This window comes from Apium graveolens, unplaced genomic scaffold (genome assembly GCF_009905375.1).
Source record: "Apium graveolens cultivar Ventura unplaced genomic scaffold, ASM990537v1 ctg5890, whole genome shotgun sequence".
In the NCBI taxonomy this organism is placed as follows: domain Eukaryota; kingdom Viridiplantae; phylum Streptophyta; class Magnoliopsida; order Apiales; family Apiaceae; genus Apium; species Apium graveolens.
The window spans coordinates 34,573-60,266 of NW_027419138.1; the positions used below are offsets into that span (position 1 = coordinate 34,573).

Consider the following 25,694-nt stretch of genomic DNA (forward strand, 5'->3'; position numbering starts at 1 on the left):
GTATTGCGTTAAACCTGAGGAAACAGATATGCAGAAACTGAACTAACTTTTATTGACTGCAATGCTCTACTTAAATAATACAAAACAAGACTCAAACGTTAACCACGTTCCCTACAAACCAGGTACTAGAAACTGACTCCTACTAAAACTCTGCACTACTAACTTATTCAAATGCAGGCTCCTAAAACTACTCTCACGACCAGACTTGGTCAATACATGCATGTAACCAAAGTAAACTAGTTATTTAAATAAACTAAACATAATAAATATAAACTTAGTTTAGATTAATTCCAACACATGGTACATCATTATATTGAAATTAATTTTTTTAAGATGATGATATTTCATGAACTATCCTTAGATTATATAGATTTTGTGTTTTAGAGAAATAGAAATGCATATTAATTGAAGAAAATTAGTGATACAATTTTCTTTTATATTACTGGTTATTTATATTATTGAGGATTTGTGAATGCAATGAGTTGTTTCAATAATTTGGAAACTTGAGCTAATCTGATCCTTAACCATATGGGAGATGGGATTGCAAAGTCTTTTTACCATAATTTTTATTTTTCTGTTTACCAATTTTAATTGTGTATATTCATTGGTGAATATAATAGTGGGGTACATGTGATACATCACTATATTGAAACTGTTAGATTTATGCTTCAAATATTGTCTAGTTAATTATATTTAATTATTAGATGTTTTAGATATTTAGCAATAGATTAATTATTAGATAAAAATATTATATTAGAATTGTTTAGTAGTGGGGTAGTGGAGTAAATTATGGAAATGTAATTTACCCATTAATTATTAGTGGTTAGTTTTGGTAGTAGTTAGTTTTAATATGTTTGTAAAGCCTATATAATGGCTAGTTTACCTTGAGTTTTATAATAAGTAAAAATAGCAGTACAAGTTCTCTGCAAACTATAAGTTTCTTTTTTTCTCTAAGTTTTTCCAACAAAAATTCAAATATTTAAGTGATGATTTATCATACTTTAGTTTCTAATATAAATGTGTATCAATGGTAGAAAAATAATTACCTAATTTTGTTAATGTAGCTATTAGGTACTTTTATTTCAATCCATTTTTCATTTGATGAAGAGGTCTTTGGAAAATTATTTAATCTCCTTGTTGCCTATATGGTATGTGGTATCTCACATCCTAATTCCATTCTAATCCACTAATGTGTGTAAGGGGTTTTATAAATTTTCATTTGATATGTAAGGGTGGACTACGGGTAATGAGTTTTACTTATGATACTAAAAAAATAACTTTACAACATTCAAATGTGGTATAGAAGTGTTACAAACTACTATTTGAAAATGCTAGTTTATTATGACTACATGTCAAATGAGAATTTATCAAATCAATCATCCACTTGTCTAACATATTAGAATGAACTCGGGTGTCTAATACTAAATAACACTGGGAGCTGCAGGGGATTGAAATTTCTATTTCATGATGGTGATATTGTAAGTAAACTCGATAAATATAATGACTTGTAATTTAGAAATTCAGTTTAATTAAATTTATTTGATGGTCCTCTCTTAGTAAAATGAATAATGATACGATGAATATATGAGGTAACTCAAGGGGAAATTGGGATTGATTTTCAAGTGTTGTGATGGAACTAATGGAGAAGCAGTCTGCATAAACTACATGGGTTCACTCTTACTCTAACCTTTAGTGTAATCCGTGGAAGCGACCAACATCAATTTATGCTTATGGTTTGTGTACAATATTCTCTTAAAAAATTGGTTGAAACATCAAAGAAGCACATATATGTGACGAAATGCATAAATTGTATAACATAATGTTTATAGATTCTTCACTTTGTTTAACAGCCTCGCGTATATTCCTTTTTGTTTTTCCTATGTTCCTTCTTGCTTTGAATTATCTCTGCATTTTCTAACGAGTCTGGATATGAAATTTAATAATAAAAATAAATACGAAATTGATGTGTTTCATTTAAGACTTTACAAATATGTAATAATGGTATGTCATCATTTACATGTATAATAATTTGATTTGTGAGAAGGGAATTGGACATCTGTAGTGTGACAATGTTTCTGTTTGTATAAATGAACGTGTTCGAAGTGGATTGGTACCTTAATCCATTTGTGGTTGGAGATTTGATGGACGTTTGCAGCTCTTCGCCTCCTCGTCAAAAATTAATTTCTTAATGTCTATATTCAATTGTAATTTACAATAATATTTTAGATCCTAATACGCTTGACCCCCGGGCCACAGCCAACGGTTAGAAACAAAGTGGTATGATGTAAGTACAGTTCTATTTAATTACAAGAGAAACCATAATGAATACTTCAAAATAGTTTGTCCAATAATCGTCTAAAAAGGAAAGCCAGCTAGAAAAATAATTGCTGCCAAATTAATGTTGTTTGCTACAAAATAATGCTCTCTGACATACACCCTTTCCATTAAAGATAAATACCAGACAATGGGATGCTTCAAATCTTTTTGTGTTACTTGTTCTGCTTTTGGGGGTGATAGAGATGTTCTAAACTATTTTTTGGTTTGCACCCATGATGGCATTTGGTCTAGTTGTATGATTCTCGCTTAGGGAGTGAGATATTCCGAGTTCAATTCTCAGAATTCCCCATTTTCATGACTATTTTAATTTTTTTTACTGCCCAGCTTATCACATAATGTTATAAGCCTATAAGTAGTTTTCCACTTTCATATGAGATGTAGCAGAATTAAAATTACTTCGAAGAAATTCTACTACAGTAATATTCCAATCAAACAAACATCAAAATATAGGAATTGTCTAACATAAGTACAGCAAAATCTAAGTAATATGAAAATTTAAGGTAAAAACAAAACCAGTTCACTTGAAAACAAAGCAATAGCAACTACTTACTAAATCCCTTAAATTAAGCTGACTTGAAAAATAAGAATTGTTTTTTATCTCGCTACCTTAAAGAAACTCTTACCTCAAAGGTTTTGATTGGTGTCTCTGTTTTAACCCCCTTTACGCACCAAGCACCCTTAGCACATGTTATGGTCACAATCATTTAGGATATTACAATATTAACATTGCCAGGCATCTGTCAATTGGACATGTTTTTTCTTTCACTAGAGTAACATCAACTTCAGATAGCCCATTTTCTAATCTTTTAAGAAAGTTTGAAAAATATCTTCCAGTTACCTTTGTTAAATTTATAAGCTCATTACGATTTTTTTTATTAAATTCTTCTGAGCTAGCCTCATCCCTAAAGTATTTTTGCAGCTTATTCTCTTCGTAGTCATGGAGCCTTTCCAAAGCCACCTCAGACTCACCTTGTGGTTAATCAATTTGTTTTTTTTTCGTATATGCTTCTGGTGGCATAGATTATCCATAAATATAAGTCCATTTTAACACTCGCCTTCATTCAAAAATCTGCTCCCAAGCTTCCATAAAGAAGCTTGGGTGTTCTCGCTGACAATATTTTTTCTCGAGTTTCTGAAGTTTCTTATTTTATATCTCGCTTAGATCTACTAATGCTTTCTGTCTTGACTTTTCATTTACAACCAACCTTTCATAATAATGAGCATATCTCTTGATGTATTCATTGGTCCTGACCCTCTTGTTTCCCTTACCCTTGTCTCCATTACCCTTCTTCGAATTCGGGCTCAACCATGTCACCTATAAAAAAATAACAATGGAATAAGGATATCATGTTAACTCGTCTTATAGCATAAAAAGAATATATGAACATTCAGACTAATAGATACTAGTGTCAGTTTTCAGGGCTCGTTCCTTTCTTAAACACAAGAAACTCAAAAGCAAATTGGGAAGTATTCAGAAAATCAACAATCACAAGCTAACACCTTTGTCAAAGACTCATATTAGTAAATCAACAATGCAGGCAAAACTTTCACCTTTGTACTTGGTAAGGTACAAATTCTGTATATTGCAGATCCCGTCTTGGTGAGAGAAATTAATATAAGCAAAACATTAGACTTGGGAAAGCCTGCTTACTTGCAGAAGGGTAGGGGGCCTCTACTATGCAAAGGTTTGATTACAACAAATCAGGAAGTTTGGTCTCACCAGAGAAAAAACATTGCTCATAATCTTTTTGTAGACAAAGTCAACGTACTCCTTATTCATAAGCTTTAGTTCTATATTATCTATTGATTGACTAGTTGAGATTATATACCTTATGTAATAATTGGTCGCAGGACATGCTAAGCATAGTGTTAGTTTCCGGGAGCAAACTAATCAAATCTTTGGAGAATGTGGTTGGGGATAGTGGGAAAATTGCAGAGATAAAAGGGGATGATTATGCGAGGGATTTCACATGCCATGTGTTATCTACTATCATGTTTGGGGAAAACTATCCTATAAACACAGGCTTGTTTTTAAATGTAGAGCTCTTAAACAAGCCTCTGGTTCGCCAACCATACTCAATGGTCGTCCTTTGTACAGGTGAGGAACTCCATACTTGTTCTTTCAGACTAATAACAGTAATTCAGACTAACAATCACAAGTTACTCCAAAAGTTGTTGACAAATTTTTAGTCTGCCCTAAACCAGTTACATATCTGCTAACAGAATCACTTTAAACAAACACCCAAAATCACTAAATCACACATGGCCATAAAAGAATTCACAATTAAAACCACACGAAAGATTCGAAAACCACAACAACTAAACCAAAATCAACAATTAACAAAACAAATAAAGGCCTTTTGAGCAGCCAAAACAGAGTCAACCACCACAGCTTTGACTTTACACAGATGTTCTGTATATGTTGACTATACACAAATACTAATTTGGGGCACTTTCAAAGAGAACATTAACAAAGTGACACATATATACAGTCCGAGAGACACACAAACAGTCAGAGAGAGAGAGTAAGAGAGAGAGAAAGAGAGAGAAAGAACACCTGTGTACTTAGCCTCGCCAGTTTCAGCCTCTGATTTGAGGTTTCAGCCATCATTTGTAAACCCTAGCTGCGCCGTGAAAGAAAGAAGAGAAAGAGGGGAAACGATGTAATTGAAATTTTGGGGGTAAATAAAGTATATACCTAAAAACTAAGTCGGCTAATAATAGTTGAATTTAGCCATGTCGTGCAATAAGACCTTGTTTGGTTGAAAAAAATGAATCAGAGTGTTATCCCAGTTAAGCTTCTGTATAAAACCTCCTGTTATCAACCAAAATACAAACATTATCATCCACTTTACAAAAATTTACAAACATTTAATTAAATTTCAAATTTAAAAATTATAAATAAAGTAGCAATTGTTTTGATACAAATTTTATTAATAATAATGAATTACACCAAGTCATCATCATCACTAAATTCATCATTTTCCGTTCCATTTTCTTCGTCTTCATCTTCGACTTCCTTATCATTTTTACTTTCTTCTTCATCATCATGATGTATCGAGTAGTCATTTTCAAACATCCTTAAATCAACAAAAAAATTTGAAGGATCACGAATAGTAACACTTTCGACATGGGAAGATGAAGCATTTGACACTTCATTTTGTAAAGCATCATCGATGATTTTGATATCTTCCTTGGTTGACACACTTTCATCAACTTATCGACTCTTTGTTGTTAGAACCGTGTACCATGATGATTTTGCATTTAAAATATTTGGTGCATAGTACACTTGATGAGCTTGGCTAGCCAACACAAACACGTCATCAACATTTAGTTTTGATTTGACATCCACGGTAGTCATCCGATGTCTATCAACTTTGACATGTGTCGTATGATCAAACCAATGACACTTGAAGACAATCACTTGATGTCCATTATGATAGAAGAGTTTTAAAATTTCTTCCACCCTTCCGTAATAGTTTCTATAAGTTTCATTGTAAGAAGTCCCTACAATTATAATTGTTTAAAATTTTGATTAAAAGATAAAGAAAAAGTATGTTTCAAATATTATGAGTAAAAGTCTCACCGATGACAACTATACCGGAATTTGTTGAAGTGAGCTCCTTATCATTTGGGCAACTAAATTTGTAACCATTGCATTTGCACGCTTTATAAGACTCCACTTTAAACATCGGACCTCTTATTAGGTCTAGAAATTTCTTTTTGAGCTCTTCATCATCTTGTACCTAAAACATGTGTGACATGATACATAAATATAAGAATAAATTTAAAGATTGCATGAGAAATATATATAATATGTGTATAGGTGTTTATATATAAATCAAAACACATACCCTTCTTTCAAACCAATCTTTAAAATTTTCTTTTTGGTATTGTTCTTTTTCGGTGTCATTGAGAAGGGGGTAATGTTGTTGCACTAACTTCTGGAATCCACTACATTTTTTTGTTCAAAAATAAGAAAAAATAAGTTGTAAACTAAATTCTTAATTTTTGAAGTAAAGAGGGTTTAGAAAAATCTTATTGCAAGTACTTTCCAACTTCCGATGAATTAATAAGAACATAGTATGCCACAAGTTCATGTTCATCACCATTCAAGATTCTATCTCTACTTTGTAGACTAGGATGTGTCATATATGTATAAACTTCTAACAATTCGACATCATGAAACTTTCGAGGTGCCTCATTCCGACGTAACTGACCATACACAACTTTTGAATTAAAAAATACTGAGCAAAAGTGTACACTTTCCTCCTCAATATAGCGTTGTGCCATGGAACCTTCTGCTCGAGCTTTGTTTCCAACTTTCAATTTCAGGTTATGCAAGTATCTCTCCACAAAATACATCCAACGCCCATTAGCCGGACCCCCCAACTTACACTCGGTAGCTAAATGGAGTGGCAAGTGCTCCATCGGATCAAAAAACCCTGGAATGAAGACAGTTTCAAGTTTTGACATTATTCTCACTATATTTGAGTATTTGAGTATTTGACGAGCATAATCTTGAAAGAAGTTGCACAACTCAATAATAGGATCAGCTACATGTTTCGGAAGTAAGTCACGACAAATGATAGGCAACAACTTTTGCATGAAGACGTGACAGTCATGTGCTTTCATCCCACGAATGCAATTTTTTTTCCAATTTACGCACCTTGATATATTCGAGGCATACCCATCTGGAGGTTGTAATTCTTCAATCCACTTGAACAGCTTATGAATTTGTTCTTTGGAAAGAGCGTATAGCGCATGTGGTTCCGTACAATCATCTTGAATCCACAAATCACGATGCACACTTAATTCTTTACAATCTTTCCTCGCTTTTGTGTATTCTTTGGACTTCTTTCCATCATCAAGAATTGTGTAGATTATGTTGTCAAAGATATTTTTTCAGTGTGCATAATGTCAATGTTGTGATGAAGGCTAAGTTTCTCCCAATATGGAAGCTCAAAAAATGGAGAACTGTGAGTCCAATTATGTGTCACACCATAATCCCTTGGTTTTCTCTTTGTTGACTTTCCTGAAGGGGGGAATTGTATCTGCTCGCACATGGTCTTTGCAAAAGATCCTGAATGTTTAGCGCAGAATGTTCGGGTCTCAATAATTCCAACCCTTGTACTCCTTCTCAGGGGATCATCTGCTTCCAAAAAATACCGAGCAGTGCCATAAAAAGTAGATTTACCACCATGTTTGAGTTGTTTAGCTTTTACCTCTCCCATGCAAACCGGACATGCTAACTTACCTAAAACATATGTAAAAAACTCAATAAATAAACATATGTGAAATTATATAAAATATGTGCACATATGTGTGTTTATAAAATAAAACACGTACCCTTAGTGGACCACCCACTCAGCATGGCAAGTGCAGGAAAGTCACTAATTGTCTATAAAAGTGCAGCCTTCATCATAAATTTGTACGTGAATATATGTCATATGTTTCCACCCCGGTATGCCACAAGAATTTCAACTCATCAATTAGCGGTCTAAGATAAACATGTAAGTCTTTTGTAGGATCTATTGGTCCAGGAATAAGAAGAGGCATGAACATGTATGGAGCCTTAGTACACATAGAGGGGGGAAGATTATACACAACAATCACCACAGGCCATACAGTATACTCCTTGGCATGAGCATCGTGAAAGGGATCAAATCCTATTAGTACATAGTCCGAGTCTAACATTTCTAATCTCTTTGAAAATCGTGTAAATCTACGATCAAATTGTTTCCATTCATCTCCATCTGCTGGGTGACTTAATTGACCTTCAACAACAACTCTATCATGATGCCATCTCATACATTTTGCAGTTTTCTCAGCCATGAATAAACGCTGCAATCTCGTGGTAATAGGAAAATAACGCAAGATCTTACGCGAGATCTTCTGTTTTTTAGGATCCTTTTGCACTTTGTAACGGTCTCTTTTGCATATATCACACTTGGTCTTCTCACTGTGTTCCTTGTAGAATAACATGCAATCATTCTCACAAGCATCAATCTTTTCATACTCCATGTTCAATCCTCTAATCATCTTTCGTACAGTGTAGTACTTCTCAGGCAACTTATGATCATTAGGGAATACTAATCCAATGAGGTGTAGCAAGTCATCAAAACCATTATTACTACAATTATGCCTATTTTTCCAATGAAGCAACTCCATTATAAACTCCAATATTGTAAAATTGGCATTATTTGGATATATTGGTTCGGAAGCGGTATTTACCATCTCGTTAAATTCTTTTGCTTTTGCATTCGGTTCTTCATCAAAATCTTCACAATCCTCAAAATCATCATCATGTGTATCATACATATCATCATCTCTGTAGCTAGTATTGCCAAAACTCGTTCCAACATCATTGCGCAACACATCTTTTTCCCCATGACAATCCCATCTAGTATACCATTACATAATACAATGTCGATACAAATCAACTTTCACGGTACTAGGATACTTGTAGTACTCATTACCACAATTTTTGCACCGACATCTTATAAGACCGTTGTCTTCGGATCAAGATTTTCAATAGTAAATTTAATGAAATTATCCACACCATTTTTGTAATCTTCCGTTAAATATTTTGCCTCGTTAAATCGATGACGACCAATCCAACTACGATCGGATGTCATCTATAAAATGATCAATAAAAATAAATTACCAATTTAATTATGGAAACTAAGATTATCTCATTATTAAATACCATATTAGTCACCAAAAAATAAACAAATAATAATCACATTATTCTTGAAAAAAAATTTAATCTACTCAAATTTATAAAGATTATCACAATTAAACTATTTAAAACAAAAATCTGTAAAAGAATTACACTTACTTGATGATTTGAGATTTGAGATGCTCACATGAAGAAGTAATTTTTAGTAGAAAACCAAAAAAAGTAGTGAAATGGGGAGAAAGTATGAAGGGAGAAACAATGGAGAAAACGGCTACTGGAATGGAGAAAGGGGTAGGGTTTCCGAAATGAGCACGGGTTAATTCAACCAGAAATAGTCGAATTTAGTACGGGTCAATTCCACCAGAAGCGGTCGAATTTAGTAACGCCCTAAAATCAGTCGAATTTATATTTATGCTACTAGTTATAGTTGTATTTATTTACATTCAACCGCAGCTGGTCGAATATAGTAAGATTTAATTCCACCAGACACGGTTCAATTTAGTATGTCAATAAATGCTTCCCACTGTAGTCGAATTTAGGAATATTCAACCGCCTACGGTCGAATTTATCTCTGTTCTACCAAGGTCAGTTGAATTTATATAAATTCAACTACCTTAGGTCGAAAATATAATATTCAACCGCCTACGGTCGAATTTATCTCCGTTCCACCAAGGTCAGTTGAATTTATATTATTTCGACTGTTGTTGGTCGAAAATAGCAGAAATTATTCAAATTTTTTTTTAGAGGGAAATTCCCTGCCCACTGAAAATTTTAAATTAAAGGGCGGCAATTTTTCCCGCCGATCCCACTTATTAAATTCGACCAAATTCAGTCGTGCTAAATTCGACCGAAAAGAGAAGTTAGTCGAAAATAACCGTAAATTCGACCGGGTTATTTCGACTGCCGCTAAATTCGACCAAATGTTGGTCGAATTTAGCCGCACCTACTAAATTCGACCGAATATAGTAGACTTTACGTGCAGTCAAATTTAATTGGTTGAAAATACACTAATTCTCTTGTAGTGATATTTTGAAGACTACACGTATATCATTATAGATTTTTGTATTCTGTGGACAATCACAAGAAAGTTTATGTGATTTAACAACAATGCCATCATAAAATCTTACATAAGTTATCACTATTTCCCTATATATATGACCATTAAAAAACATGGCCACACTTTAATACTCAGATATATTTATTTGATTTTCTAATTAGTAAAATATATGTTATATTAATTATGTGTTAAGTTTTATAAAAAAGCTAATAGAAGAAATAATGAAAGGCTTTATCAGGGTAATCTTTAAAGTAAATAATAGCAAATTGGCAATGACTACTAAAATCTAGCTCGTAAAGAAGCCAAAGAAGCTTGACAAGTAAATAGTTATAATATCATTGATTGATCAAACCTTAATATAGCTCGTAAAAAAGCTAAAGAAGCTTGACAAGTAAATATTTATAATATCATTAATTGATCGGCCTTCAAAATGTTAGAGATCATCCATTTATTCAAGGCATGTGTCTACACCTTATGTAAAAAATTTGGCATTGGTGAGTTGATGCAGTTAAATTTTGTGGCTTCAGGCTCATAAATATAAGATTAAATAACATTCAAATCTTAATTTATTGAGAATTAAAAGATATTCAAGTTTTAATTAAACAACTTTGCAAACTTGAAGGACTATTCAATTTATTTCTAAAGAGATTAAAATAATATTTTATTGTGCCAATTAACAATTAGTCAATTACCCTTTCATTAGGGACACTTGTATAGTCCAGTTTCAAAATAACTCATGTGTCCTTTTGGTGAACCACCAACAAATCATGGGTATGCATATATGTTAATAATCTAAAAATCATTATTTCACTTTAAAAATATATTATGGATAAATATACATATTCATATATTACTACTTATTTAATATTTGTCCTTATCCTTTTTGTAAAAAAAATGTGCCCCTTACTCCTAAAATAATTGATTTTTGGATATACTATCTCTTACTATCCAAAATTACATAATATTTAAAAATGTTTGGTTTATATTGTAGTTAAGCTACATTGTACATAACATTAAAAAAATTATATTGTGCATTGTGCATTGTATTCAAATAATTTTTTTTAAATATGTAAATACCTGTCATCAATTAAAATTGCATATTTTTAATAAAAAATGTGTCTTTCATATTATGGTCATAACAAAAATTGTTGTGAATAAGTGAATACAGTTCAATCAAACTTGTTAGAGTTTAATGAAATAACTCGGAAAATACACAATGTATGCTAAGTGTTAACTTTTATTATATGAGTGCTCAGTACATATATATGAAAAGCATAAACAGAAACAAATGACTTAGCTACATACAAACTAGAAGAACATGGCAACTAACTTCCTATTACAACTCATTATTCAAATGTAACTGATAAACACCTCATAAACACCTAAAAAGACTCCAGGAATACATTGACTATGTCCAACATATAGACTCCACATTTGCAGATCAACCCAACCAACAAGGACAAACAAATAGCGAAGCCCACAAACTCAGATTAAAGCCCAACAAAAAAGTCCAACTATATTATATATAAATATATGTAAAAAATTGTACTTTTCCAGCTGTATACAGATATCATAAATTAAATGAGTATTTATGAAATTTGTATTTGGTGGATGTTATCCAGCTGTAAACATACGTTATACTTTGAAATCATTGGTAATATTATTGACTTATTTTTTCATATCCCTGTATTCTACTATAAATACCTGCATAATCTATGTTCCTCATATACAAATTACAAATCAAAGAGTGTCCTTGTTTATACATTCTTGTATAGAATGATAGTAAAAGGACCTCTCATATAATGATAATGTAAAAATATTCAAATTTGTAAACAAAAATTTGTTATAGTTTATCAAATCCATATAATTTGAGGATATTCATGGTACATCATTATATTGAAATTAATTTTTTAAGATGATGATGTTTCATGAACAATCCTTAGATTATATAGATTTCGTTTGTTAACAGTTGTATTCATAGAAATAGAAATGCATATTAATTGAAGAAAATTAGTGATATAATTTTTTTTATATTACTGGTTAGTTATATTATGGAGGATTTGTGAATGCAATAAGTTGTTTCAATAATTTGGAAACTTGAGCTAATATGATCCTTAACCATAGGGGAGATCGGATTGCAAAGTCTTGTTGCCATAATTTTTAATTTTCTGTTTATCAATTTTAATCATGTATGTTTATATTCATAGGTGAATATAATAGTGGGGTACCGGTGATACATGAGTATATCAAAATTCAAATATTTAATTGATAATTTATCATACTTTAGTTTCTAATATCAATATGCATCAATGGGAGAAAAATAATTAGCTAATTTTATTAATGTGGCTATTAAGTACTTTGGTCACAATCAATTTTTCATTTGATAAAGAGGTCTTTGGAAAATCATCTAATCTCCTTGTTGACTCTATGTCATCTGGTATCTCACACCCGTAATTCCATTCTAATCGGCTAATGTGTGTGTAATGAGTTTTATAAATTTTCATTTGACATGTAATGGTGGACTACCTCACAATGAGTTTTACTTATGATACTAAAAAATATACCTTGACAACATTCAAATGACCTATAGGAGTGTTACAAACTACTATTTGAAAATGCTAGTTTATTATGACTACATTTCAAATGAGAATTTCCCAAATCAATTATCCAAGCTTCAACATATTAGAATGAACTCGGGTGTTTGATACTAAATAACACTAGCAGTACAGGGGATTCAAGTTTCTACTTCATGATGGTGATATGCCTCTAAGTAAACCCCATAAATATAATCCCTTATAATTTAAAAATTCAGTTTAATTCAATTCTTTTGATAGTCCTCTCTTAGTAAAATAAATAATGATACAATGAATAGAGGAGGTAACTCAAAGGAAAACTGGGATTCATTTGCAAGTGTTGTGATGGAACTAATGTAGAAGCTGTCTACATAAACTACACGCGTTCACTCTTGCTCTAGCCTTTAGTGTAATCCATGGAAGCGACCAAGATCAATTTATACTTATGGTCAGTGTACAATATTCTCTAAAAAATGGTTGGAACATCAAAAAAGCACATATATGTGACCGACTGCATAAATTGTATAATATTATGTTTATAGATTCTTCACTTTGTTTAACAACATCCTGTGTATTCCTTTTTGTTTTTTCTTATGTTCCTTTCTGCTTTGAATTATGTCTACATTTTCTAGTGAGTTTGGATATGAAATTTAATAATAAAAAAGAATAAGAAATTGATGGGTTTCATTTAAGAATTTACAAATATGTAATAATGGTATGTCGCCATTTACATGTATAATAATTTGAATTGTGAGCAGGGAATTGGACATCTGTAGTGTGTAGATGTTTCTATTTGTATTAAATAAACGTGTTCGAAGTGGATTGGTAGCTTAGTCATTTTATAATTAAATAACAGCGTTCAAATACCCGAATTTTATAAAAATTTGCCACCTTCTTCCTCGGTCGCCGGCGGCAGCCATTGCCGGCCGACCTCAAGCTCGAAAATCTGTCCAGAATTCCCTCAAAAGATGCAGATTAAAAGGAGCGTAGAGCAGGAACATCATCGTGGTTTCTTAGGTCGTAAACGATACCCGAGTCGGCCGGAAAACTGAATGGAATTCACGTCGCCGGTGATGTCAGATTTTCTGACGACTTTCAGTCGACATCCAATAGACAAAATTTTAGCATGGTTTGATTGCTGGTGAGACGATCTACATCTCTACAGTCTGCAAACATGCCCAGATTTAACGGGTTTAAAAATCCGGCCAAAACATGAATTTTCCGATTAATTTTTTCAAGAACACCAACAACATTCAAACTCGAAGATCAAACCAACTTTTCTATATGTTAATGAACTCACTACAAGGAAAACAAGCTTCAACAACGGTTTATGTCCGTTGTCTGATACCCTATTTTTCCGTTGACTATTGAGCCGCCATCTGTTAGTTGGATCAGACAACGGCTAAAAAACATTGTCTGAGATTATACAGACAATGATTATGGATTAAGCCCGTTGTATTACATCCAGAAAAGACAACGTTTTTTGCTTGTTTTCATCGTAACAAGCGACATTACTCAAGTGTTCTCACAAACTTAGAAAACCGTTGTGTAAGGTATAACATTAAAACCAATCCTACAACACTTACTGTTGTATAAACGTTGTTGTGTATTCAGATAGACAACAAAAATGAAATTGAGCTCGTAGAACTCTTGTAATAAATTTCTGCACACAACAGTTTTGGATTTTAATGTATGGCATGATCAGATACATACAACTGTTTATTTGTCCAAATGTATTGCATGAATACCTTTGATACAATATCTTAATATTATATAGACAATGGTTTACTAGTGTTGTGAGAGTTAATTTTGCACCAAAGTTTTATGTTTGAAAGCATTGTTTTAGTATTAAAGACATGATATTTTAATGAAGCTTGGTTCTTAAAAGCGTTGTCTTACACAAAATATAACAAGTAATCAAATGAAATTAACTTTGCAAATCTAAACAAAAGTTCAAGCATATTGATATCACTGCTTTCATGAGTCTAAGATTCACGTCGCTGGTGATGTCAGATTTTCTGATGACTTTCAGTCGACATCCAATAGACAAAATTTTAGCATGGTTTGATTGCTGGTGAGATGATCTACATCTCTACAGTCTGCAAACATGCCCAGATTTAACGGGTTTAAAAATCCAGCCAAAACATGAATTTTCCGATTAATTTTTTCAAGAACACAAAGAACATTCAAACTCGAAGATCAAACCAACTTTTCTACATGTTAATGAACTCCAAATTTGACATATAATATACCAAAATGAAAAAGATAAAATTATCTACAAGATACAATCATCAATTATATAAAAAATATCAACATCAAAAATTCCTATTTTAATCATTAATTAATTCGAATTAAAACAATTAAATAAGAAAATCACCTAGATTTCTGCACTGAAATGGATGATTGATTATGAATGAACTTTTCGAGAGCTTCGATTTGGTATATGGCACGCTTGATTCCGAGTTCGATAACGCTTTCGAATTTGAGTTTGATTCTGAAGAACGTGACGATTTTACAGAGTTTTCTCTGTATTTTCTATATTTTTACTGATCTATTATGATTATATGAATAAAATGAAATAATAAATAGGCTATTTATATTTATGGAATATTAATACGTGTTGGATCATATTGGATAAAAAAATAAGTTACTTTGCCGCTAAGTAACTGCAAAAACGATCCGATTGGACAATATTTTCGATAACTATCAACCTGTTTTGGATAATTATCAAAAATTTTGGATAACTATTAAAACTTTTGGATAATTATCAAGACCGGGCTTCTTATAAAACACTTTATCTAAAGATAATGTTATCGAAATGGTTATAGTATCGAAAATTTTGCGCCGGGACACGTACAGGTCAAACCGTAATCCGAACAAAAAAGTCAAATCACGGAAAATGTCAGGAATTATCAGATTGGGTTAGGAAGGAATTTTTTGAAGAGTTTCAGGTTGTAAAAACGCAAAAACGGTTGAAGTTGGACGATTCCGGGCTTTATAAAATAGTTTTGTAATTATTCAGAAAATAATTAATAAAATCATAAATCATTATAAAATCGTATAACAATCCAAAAATTACCAGAAAAATACCATAATTATCTATATTTTATTCTGGACATAATCAAATTAACATGCCTATTCTCTACCACATATAAACATCCATATAACAACACCAATCATGAGATAATTCACCAAAAATCACATAATAATCATATAATAATCACATAATAATTATTTATTGATAGAAATAGTTAGACGTTATGTCCCGGATATTACAATAGAGGAGGTAACTCGAAATTATAGGGAATGTTGGGATTGATTTGCCAGTGTTGTCATGCAACCAATGGAGAAGTAGTCTGCATAAACTACTCGGGTTCAGTCTTGCTCTAGTCTTAAGTGTAATCCATGGAAGAGACCACGACCAATTTATACTTATGGTTCGTGTACAATATTCTCTTAAAAAATTGATTGAAACATCAAAGAAGCAAATATATGTGACTGAATGTATAAATTGTATAACATTATGTTTATAGATTCTTCACTTTATTTAACAACCTCCGGTATATTCCTTTCTGTTTTTGCCTATGTTCCTTTCTGCTTTGAATTATGTCTGCATTTTATAGCGAGTCTAGATGTGAAATTTAGATATAAAGAAGAATACGAAAGTGATGGATTTCATTTAACACTTTAATAATATGTAATAATAGTATGTCGCCATTTCATGTATAATAATTTGAATTGTGAACGGGGAATTGGACATGTGTAGTCTGAGGATGTATCTGTTTGTATTAAATGAACGTGTTCGAAGTGGATTGGTAGCTTAATCGATTTATGGTTCGAGATGTGATGGACGTTTGTATCCCTTCGGCTCCTCATCAAAAATCAATTTCTTAATGTCAATATTCAGTTGTAATTTACAATAATATTTTAGATCCTAATACGCTTGACCCCTAGGCCACAACAAATGGTTAGAAACAAAAAGGTATGAGGTAAGTGCAGTTCTAGTGAATTACAAGAGAACCATAATGAATACTTCAATTCTCAGAATTCCCTATTTTCCCTCACATTCGAATCAAACAAACATTAAAATATAGGAATTGTCTAATATAAGGAAAACAAAATCTAAGTAATATGAAAATTTAAGGTAAAAACAAAACCAGTTCACTTGCAAACAAAGCGGTAGCAACTACTTATTAAATCTCTTAAATTAAGCTGAGTTGAAAAATATGAAATTTTTTTATCTCGCTGCCTTAAAGAGACTCTTACCTCGAAATTCTTGAATGGTGTCTCTGTTTTAGCCCCCTTTACGCACCAAGCACCTTTAGCACATATTATGGTCACAATCATTTAGGGCAGTACAGTATTGACACTTCCAGGCATCTGTCAATTGGACATGATTTTCTTTCACTGGAGTAACATCAACTTCAGATAGCCCATTTTCTAATCCTTTGAGAAAGTTCGAAAAATATCTTCCAGTTACCTTAGTTAAATTTATAATCTCCTTACGAATTTTTTTAATAAATTCTTCTGAACTAGCCTCATCCCTAAAGTATTTTTGCAACTTATTCTCTGCATAATCATGGAGCCTTTCTAAAGCCACCTCAGCCTCACCTTGTAGTTACTCAAATACCTTTGTTTTCGTATATGCTTCTCGTGGCAGAGAATATCCATAAATATAAGTCCATTTTAATACTCGTCTTTATTAAAAAATTTGCTACCAAGCTTCCGTAAAAAAGCTTAGGTGTTCTCACTAACAATGTTTTTTCTCCAGGTTCGAGTTTCTGAAGTTTCTTTTTTTATCTCGCTTAGATCTGATAATGCTTTCTCTCTTGACTTTTCATTTATAGCCCACCTTTCATAAAATTGAGCATATCTCTTGATGTATTCGTGAGCCGATGCTCTAAGTCTAACAACTTCACATTATGCTCTCCTCACAGTCTCCTAATAACAGTTACACGCCTTAGGATCATGTGCATTCCATGATCTTAGGCATATCCAACAAAACTCATGCTTGCAAGGACGCTTACAAGTACTCAGTAGTATGCTCCAACTGTACGTACAAACATCGAAAGTTTGTGTTCTATGATTTAGATGATAAATGCATCCAACATGTTTTGAAGACTACACGTGTATCATTATTGATTTTTGTATTCTCTCGACAATCACAAGAAAGTTTCTACGATTAAACAACAATACCATGATAAAATCTTATATAAGTTATCACCATTTCCCTCTATATATGACCTTTAAAAGTCATGGCCATACTTTAATACCCAGATATATTTATTTGATTTTCTAATTAGTAAAATATATATTATATTAATTATGTGTTAATTTGTATAAAAAAGCTATTAGAAGAAATAATGAATGGCTTCATCACGGTAATCTTTAAAGTCAATATTAGGAAATTGGCAATGATTACTAAAATCTAGCTCGTAAAGAAGCAAAAGAAGCTTGACAAGTAAATAGTTATAATATCATTGATTGATCAAACCTTAATATAGCTCGTAAAGAAGCTAAAGAAGCTTGACAAGTAAATAGTTATAATATCATTGATTGATCGGCCTTCTAAATATTATAGAGCATCCATTTATTCAAGGCATATGTGTACAACTTCTGTGAAAAATTTGGTATTGGTGACTTGATGCAGCTAAATTTTGTGCCTTCATGCTCATAAATATAAGATTGAATAACATTAAAATCTTAATTTATTTAGAATTAAAAGATATTCAAGTTTTAATTAAACAACTTTGCAAACTTAGAGGACTATTCAATTTATTTCTAAAGAGATCAAAATAATATTGTATTGAGCCAATTAACAATTAGTCATTTACCCTTCCATTAGGGACACTTGTATAGTCCAGTTTCAAAAAAGTCCATATGTCCTTTTGGTGAACCACCAAATCATGAGTATGCATATATCTTAATAACCTAAAAATCATTGTTTTATTTTAAAAATGTATTATCGATAAATATTCATATATTACTACATATTTAATATTTGTCCTTATCATTTTTGTAAAAAAAATGTGTCCCTTACTACTAAAATCATTTATTTTTTGATATACTATCGGTTACTATCCAAAATTGCATAATATTTAAAATTTTTTATTTTATATTGTTGTTAAGTTATATTGTACCAAACATCCAAAAAATAAGTATATTGTGCATTGTGCATTGTATTTAAATAATTTATTTTTAAATATATAAATACCTCTCATCAATTAAAATTGCATATTATTTAATAGAAAATGTGTCTTTCATATTATTGTCTTAACAAAAAGTCCAACTATATTATATATAAATATATGTAAAAAATTGTACTTTATTTTTCGAGCTGTACATAGATTTCACAAATTAAATGAGCATTTATAAAATTTGTATTTCCTCGATGTTATCCTGTTGTAAACATATGTTATACTTTGAAATCAGTGGTAATGTTATTGACTTATTTTTTTCATATCCCTCTATTCTACTATAAATACGTACACAATCTATGTTCGTGCAAATCATACAGTGTCCTTTTTTTTATGTAATCTTGTATAGAATGATAGTAAGAAGACCTCTCATATAATGATAGTGTAAGAATATTTAAATTTGTTAACAAAAATGTGTTATAGTTTATCAAATCCATATAATTTGAGGATGTTCATGGTACATCATTATATTGAAATTAATTTTTTTAAGATGATGATATTTCATGAACTATACTTAGATTATATAGATTTTGTGTTTTAGAGAAATAGAAATGCATATTAATTGAAGAAAATTAGTGATACAATTTTCTTTTATATTACTGGTTATTTATATTATTGAGGATTTGTAAATGCAATGAGTTGTTTTAATAATTTGGAAACTTGAGCTAATCTGATCCTTAACCATATGGGAGATGGGATTGCAAAGTCTTTTTACCATAATTTTTTTTTTCTGTTTATCAATTTTAATTGTGTATATTCATTGGTGAATATAATAGTGGGGTACACGTGATACATCACTATATTGAAACTGTTAGATTTATGCTTCAAATATTGTCTAGTTAATTATATTTAATTATTAGATGTTTTAGATATTTAGCAATAGATTAATTATTAGATAAAAATATTATATTAGAATTGTTTAGTAGTGGGGTAGTGGAGTAAATTATGGAAATATAATTTACCCATTAATTATTAGTGGTTAGTTTTGGTAGTAGTTAGTTTTAATATGTTTGTAAAGCCTATATAATGGCTAGTTTACCTTGAGTTTTATAATAAGTAAAAATAGCAGTACAAGTTCTCTGCAAACTGTAAGTGTCTTTTTTTCTCTAAGTTTTTCCAACAAAAATTCAAATATTTAAGTGATGATTTATCATACTTTAGTTTCTAATATAAATGTGTATCAATGGTAGAAAAATAATTACCTAATTTTGTTAATGTAGCTATTAGGTACTTTAATTTCAATCCATTTTTCATTTGATGAAGAGGTCTTTGGAAAATCATTTAATCTCCTTGTTGCCTATATGGTATGTGGTATCTCACATCCTAATTCCATTCTAATCCACTAATGTGTGTGTAAGGGGTTTTATAAATTTTCATTTGATATGTAAGGGTGGACTACGGGTAATGAGTTTTACTTATGATACTAAAAAATAACTTTACAACATTCAAATGTGGTATAGGAGTGTTACAAACTACTATTTGAAAATGCTAGTTTATTATGACTACATGTCAAATGAGAATTTATCAAATCAATCATCCACTTGTCTAACATATTAGAATGAACTCGGGTGTCTAATACTAAATAACACTGGGAGCTGCAGGGGATTGAAATTTCTATTTCATGATGGTGATATTGTAAGTAAACTCGATAAATATAATGACTTGTAATTTAGAAATTCAGTTTAATTAAATTTATTTGACGGTCCTCTCTTAGTAAAATGAATAATGATACGATGAATACATGAGGTAACTCAAGGGGAAATTGGGATTGATTTTCAAGTGTTGTGATGGAACTAATGGAGAAGCAGCCTGCATAAACTACATGGGTTCACTCTTACTCTAACCTTTAGTGTAATCGGTGGAAGCGACCAACATCAATTTATACTTATGGTTTGTGTACAATATTCTCTTAAAACATTGGTTGAAACATCAAAGAAGCACATATATGTGACGAAATGCATAAATTGTATAACATTATGTTTATAGATTCTTCACTTTGTTTAACACCCTCGCGTATATTCCTTTTTGTTTTTCCTATGTTCCTTCCTGCTTTGAATTATCTCTGCATTTTCTAACGAGTCTGGATATGAAATTTAATAATAAAAATAAATACGAAATTGATGTGTTTCATTTAAGACTTTACAAATATGTAATAATGGTATGTCATCATTTACATGTATAATAATTTGATTTGTGAGAAGGGAATTGGACATCTGTAGTGTGACAATGTTTCTGTTTGTATAAATGAACGTGTTCGAAGTGGATTGGTACCTTAATCCATTTGTGGTTGGAGATTTGATGGACGTTTGCAGCTCTTCGCCTCCTCGTCAAAAATTAATTTCTTAATGTCTATATTCAATTGTAATTTACAATAATATTTTAGATCCTAATACGCTTGACCCCCGGGCCACAGCCAACGGTTAGAAACAAAGTGGTATGATGTAAGTACAGTTCTATTTAATTACAAGAGAAACCATAATGAATACTTCAAAATAGTTTGTCCAATAATCGTCTAAAAAGGAAAGCTAGCTAGAAAAATAATTGCTGCCAAATTAATGTTGTTTGCTACAAAATAATGCTCTCTGACATACACCCTTTCCATTAAAGATAAATACCAGACAATGGGATGCTTCAAATCTTTTTGTGTTACTTGTTCTGCTTTTGGGGGTGATAGAGATGTTCTAAACTATTTTTTGGTTTGCACCCATGATGGCATTTGGTCTAGTTGTATGATTCTCGCTTAGGGAGTGAGATATTCCGAGTTCAATTCTCAGAATTCCCTATTTTCATGACTATTTTAATTTTTTTTACTGCCCAGCTTATCACATAATGTTATAAGCCTATAAGTAGTTTTCCACTTTCATATGAGATGTAGCAGAATTAAAATTACTTCAAAGAAATTCTACTACAGTAATATTCCAATCAAACAAACATCAAAATATAGGAATTGTCTAACATAAGTACAGCAAAATCTAAGTAATATGAAAATTTAAGGTAAAAACAAAACCAGTTCACTTGAAAACAAAGCAATAACAACTACTTACTAAATCCCTTAAATTAAGCTGACTTGAAAAATAAGAATTGTTTTTTATCTCGCTACCTTAAAGAAACTCTTACCTCAAAGGTTTTGATTGGTGTCTCTGTTTTAACCCCCTTTACGCACCAAGCACCCTTAGCACATGTTATGGTCACAATCATTTAAGATATTACAATATTGACATTGCCAGGCATCTGTCAATTGGACATGTTTTTCTTTCACTAGAGTAACATCAACTTCAGATAGCCCATTTTCTAATCTTTTGAGAAAGTTTGAAAAATATCTTCCAGTTACCTTTGTTAAATTTATAAGCTCGTTACGATTTTTTTTATTAAATTCTTCTGAGCTAGCCTCATCCCTAAAGTATTTTTGCAGCTTATTCTCTTCGTAGTCATGGAGCCTTTCCAAAGCCACCTCAGACTCACCTTGTGGTTAATCAATTTGTTTTTTTTTCGTATATGCTTCTGGTGGCATAGAATATCCATAAATATAAGTCCATTTTAACACTCGCCTTCATTCAAAAATCTGCTCCCAAGCTTCCATAAAGAAGCTTGGGTGTTCTCGCTGACAATATTTTTTCTCGAGTTTCTGAAGTTTCTTATTTTATATCTCGCTTAGATCTACTAATGCTTTCTGTCTTGACTTTTCATTTACAACCAACCTTTCATAATAATGAGCATATCTCTTGATGTATTCATTGGTCCTGACCCTCTTGTTTCCCTTACCCTTATCTCCATTACCCTTCTTCGAATTCGGGCTCGACCATGTCACCTATAAAAAAATAACAATGGAACAAGGATATCATGTTAACTCGTCTTATAGCATAAAAAGAATCACAAGCTAACACCTTTGTCAAAGACTCATATTAGTAAATCAACAATGCAGGCAAAACTTTCACCTTTGTACTTGGTAAGGTACAAATTCTGTATATTGCAGATCCCGTCTTGGTGAGAGAAATTAATATAAGCAAAACATTAGACTTGGGAAAGCCTGCTTACTTGCAGAAGGATAGGGGGCCTCTACTACGCAAAGGTCTGATTACAACAAATCAGGAAGTTTGGTATCACCAGAGAAAAAACATTGCTCATAATCTTTTTGTAGACAAAGTCAACGTACTCCTTATTCATAAGCTTTAGTTCTATATTATCTATTGATTGACTAGTTGAGATTATATACCTTATGTAATAATTGGTCGCAGGACATGCTAAGCATAGTGTTAGTTTCCGGGAGCAAACTAATCAAATCTTTGGAGAATGTGGTTGGGGATAGTGGGAAAATTGCAGAGATAAAAGGGGATGATTATGCGAGGGATTTCACATGCCATGTGTTTTCTACTATCATGTTTGGGGAAAACTATCCTATAAACACAGGCTTGTTTTTAAATGTAGAGCTCTTAAACAAGCCTCTGGTTCACCAACCATACTCAATGGTCGTCCTTTCTACAGGTGAGGAACTCCATACTTGTTCTTTCAGACTAATAACAGTAATTCAGACTAACAATCACAAGTTACTCCGAAAGTTGTTGACAAATTTTTAGTCTGCCCTAAACCAGTTACATATCTGCTAACAGAATCACTTTAAACAAACACCCAAAATCACTAAATCACACATGGCCATAAAAGAATTCACAATTAAAACCACACGAAAGATTCGAAAACCACAACAACTAAACCAAAATCAACAATTAACAAAACAAATAAAGGCCTTTTGAGCAGCCAAAATAGAGTCAACCACCACAGCTTTGACTTTACACAGATGTTCTGTATATGTTGACTATACACAAATACTAATTTGGGGCACTTTCAAAGAGAACATTAACAAAGTGACACATATATACAGTCCGAGAGACACACAAACAGTCAGAGAGAGAGTAAGAGAGAGAGAAAGAGAGAGAAAGAACACCTGTGTACTTAGCCTCGCCAGTTTCAGCCTCTGATTTGAGGTTTCAGCCATCGTTTGTAAACCCTAGCTGCGCCGTGAAAGAAAGAAGAGAAAGAGGGGAAACGATGTAATTGAAATTTTGGGGGTAAATAAAGTATATACCTAAAAACTAAGTCGGCTAATAATAGTTGAATTTAGCCGTGTCATGCAATAAGACCTTGTTTGGTTGAAAAAAATGAATCAGAGTGTTCTCCCAGTTAAGCTTCTGTATAAAACCTCCTGTTATCAACCAAAATACAAACACTATCATCCACTTTACAAAAATTTACAAAAATTTAATTAAATTTCAAATTTAAAAATTATAAATAAAGTAGCAATTGTTTTGATACAAATTTTATTAATAATAATGAATTACACCAAGTCATCATCATCACTAAATTCATCATTTTCCGTTCCATTTTTTTCGTCTTCATCTTCGGCTTCCTTATCATTTTTATTTTCTTCTTCATCATCATGATGTATCGAGTAGTCATTTTCAAACATCCTTAAATCAACAAAAAAATTTGAAGGATCACGAATAGTAACACTTTCGACATGGGAAGATGAAGCATTTGACACTTCATTTTGTAAAGCATCATCGATGATTTTGATATCTTCCTTGATTGACACACTTTCATCAACTTATCGACTCTTTGTTGTTAGAACCGTGTACCATGATGATTTTGCATTTTAAATATTTGGTGCATAGTACACTTGATGAGCTTGGCTAGCCAACACAAACACGTCATCGACATTTAGTTTTGATTTGACATCCACGGTAGTCATCCGATGTCTATCAACTTTGACATGTGTCGTATGATCAAACCAATGACACTTGAAGACAATCACTTGATGTCCATTATGATAGAAGAGTTTTAAAATTTCTTCCAGCCTTCTGTAATAGTTTCTATAAGTTTCATTGTAAGAAGTCCCTACAATTATAATTGTTTAAAATTTTGATTAAAAGATAAAGAAAAAGTATGTTTCAAATATTATGAGTAAAAGTCTCACCGATGACAACTATACCGGAATTTGTTGAAGTGAGCTCCTTATCATTTGGGCAACTAAATTTGTAACCATTGCATTTGCACGCTTTATAAGACTCCACTTTAAACATCGGACCTCTTATTAGGTCTATAAATTTCTTTTTGAGCTCTTCATCATCTTGTACCTAAAACATGTGTGACATGATACATAAATAGAAGAATAAATTTAAAGATTGCATGAGAAATATATATAATATGTGTATAGGTGTTTATATATAAATCAAAACACATACCCTTCTTTCAAACCAATCTTTAAAATTTTCTTTTTGGTATTGTTCTTTTTCGGTGTCATTGAGAAGGGGGTAATGTTGTTGCACTAACTTCTGGAATCCACTACATTTTTTTGTTCAAAAATAAGAAAAAATAAGTTGTAAACTAAATTCTTAATTTTTGAAGTAAAGAGGGTTTAGAAAAATCTTACTGCAAGTACTTTCCAACTTCCGGTGAATTAATAAGAACATAGTATGCCACAAGTTCATGTTCATCACCATTCAAGATTCTATCTCTACTTTGTAGACTAGGATGTGTCATATATGTATAAACTTCTAACAATTCGACATCATGAAACTTTCGAGGTGCCTCATTCCGACGTAACTGACCATACACAACTTTTGAATTAAAAAATACTGAGCAAAAGTGTACACTTTCCTCCTCAATATAGCGTTGTACCATGGAACCTTCTGCTCGAGCTTTGTTTTCAACTTTCAATTTCAGGTTATGCAAGTATCTCTCCACAAAATACATCCAACGCCCATTAGCCGGACCCCCCAACTTACACTCGGTAGCTAAATGGAGTGGCAAGTGCTCCATCGGATCAAAAAACCCTGGAATGAAGACAGTTTCAA

The 25,694-nt window shown here is 31.8% G+C and overlaps 1 protein-coding gene across 1 annotated transcript; it reads right to left on the reverse strand.

The window, feature by feature from the left end:
* Positions 1–5,284: 5,284 nt before the first annotated feature.
* LOC141702917 (uncharacterized) lies at positions 5,285–23,836 on the reverse strand. The gene is made up of 9 exons (XM_074506504.1): positions 23,786–23,836; positions 22,545–22,654; positions 7,773–8,740; positions 7,338–7,594; positions 6,389–7,194; positions 6,192–6,291; positions 5,939–6,083; positions 5,586–5,844; positions 5,285–5,417 (listed from the first exon to the last, which is right to left on the reverse strand). Exons 1-9 carry the CDS (start codon positions 23,834–23,836, stop codon positions 5,285–5,287), a joined length of 2,829 nt encoding a protein of 942 aa, XP_074362605.1.
* Positions 23,837–25,694: the final 1,858 nt, after the last annotated feature.

Excerpts from the sequence above, each read along its gene's own strand:
- LOC141702917 (XM_074506504.1), bottom strand. The coding sequence starts at position 23,836 with ATGGCTGAAACCTCAAATCAGAGGCTGAAACTGGCGAGGCTAAGTACA. Across the intron at positions 8,741-22,544 it reads TATGCTCATTATTATGAAAG|ATGGGATTGTCATGGGGAAA; the intron begins GTTGGTTGTAAA and ends ATGGTATACTAG. Across the intron at positions 6,292-6,388 it reads AATTCATCGGAAGTTGGAAA|TGGATTCCAGAAGTTAGTGC; the intron begins GTACTTGCAATA and ends AAAAAAATGTAG.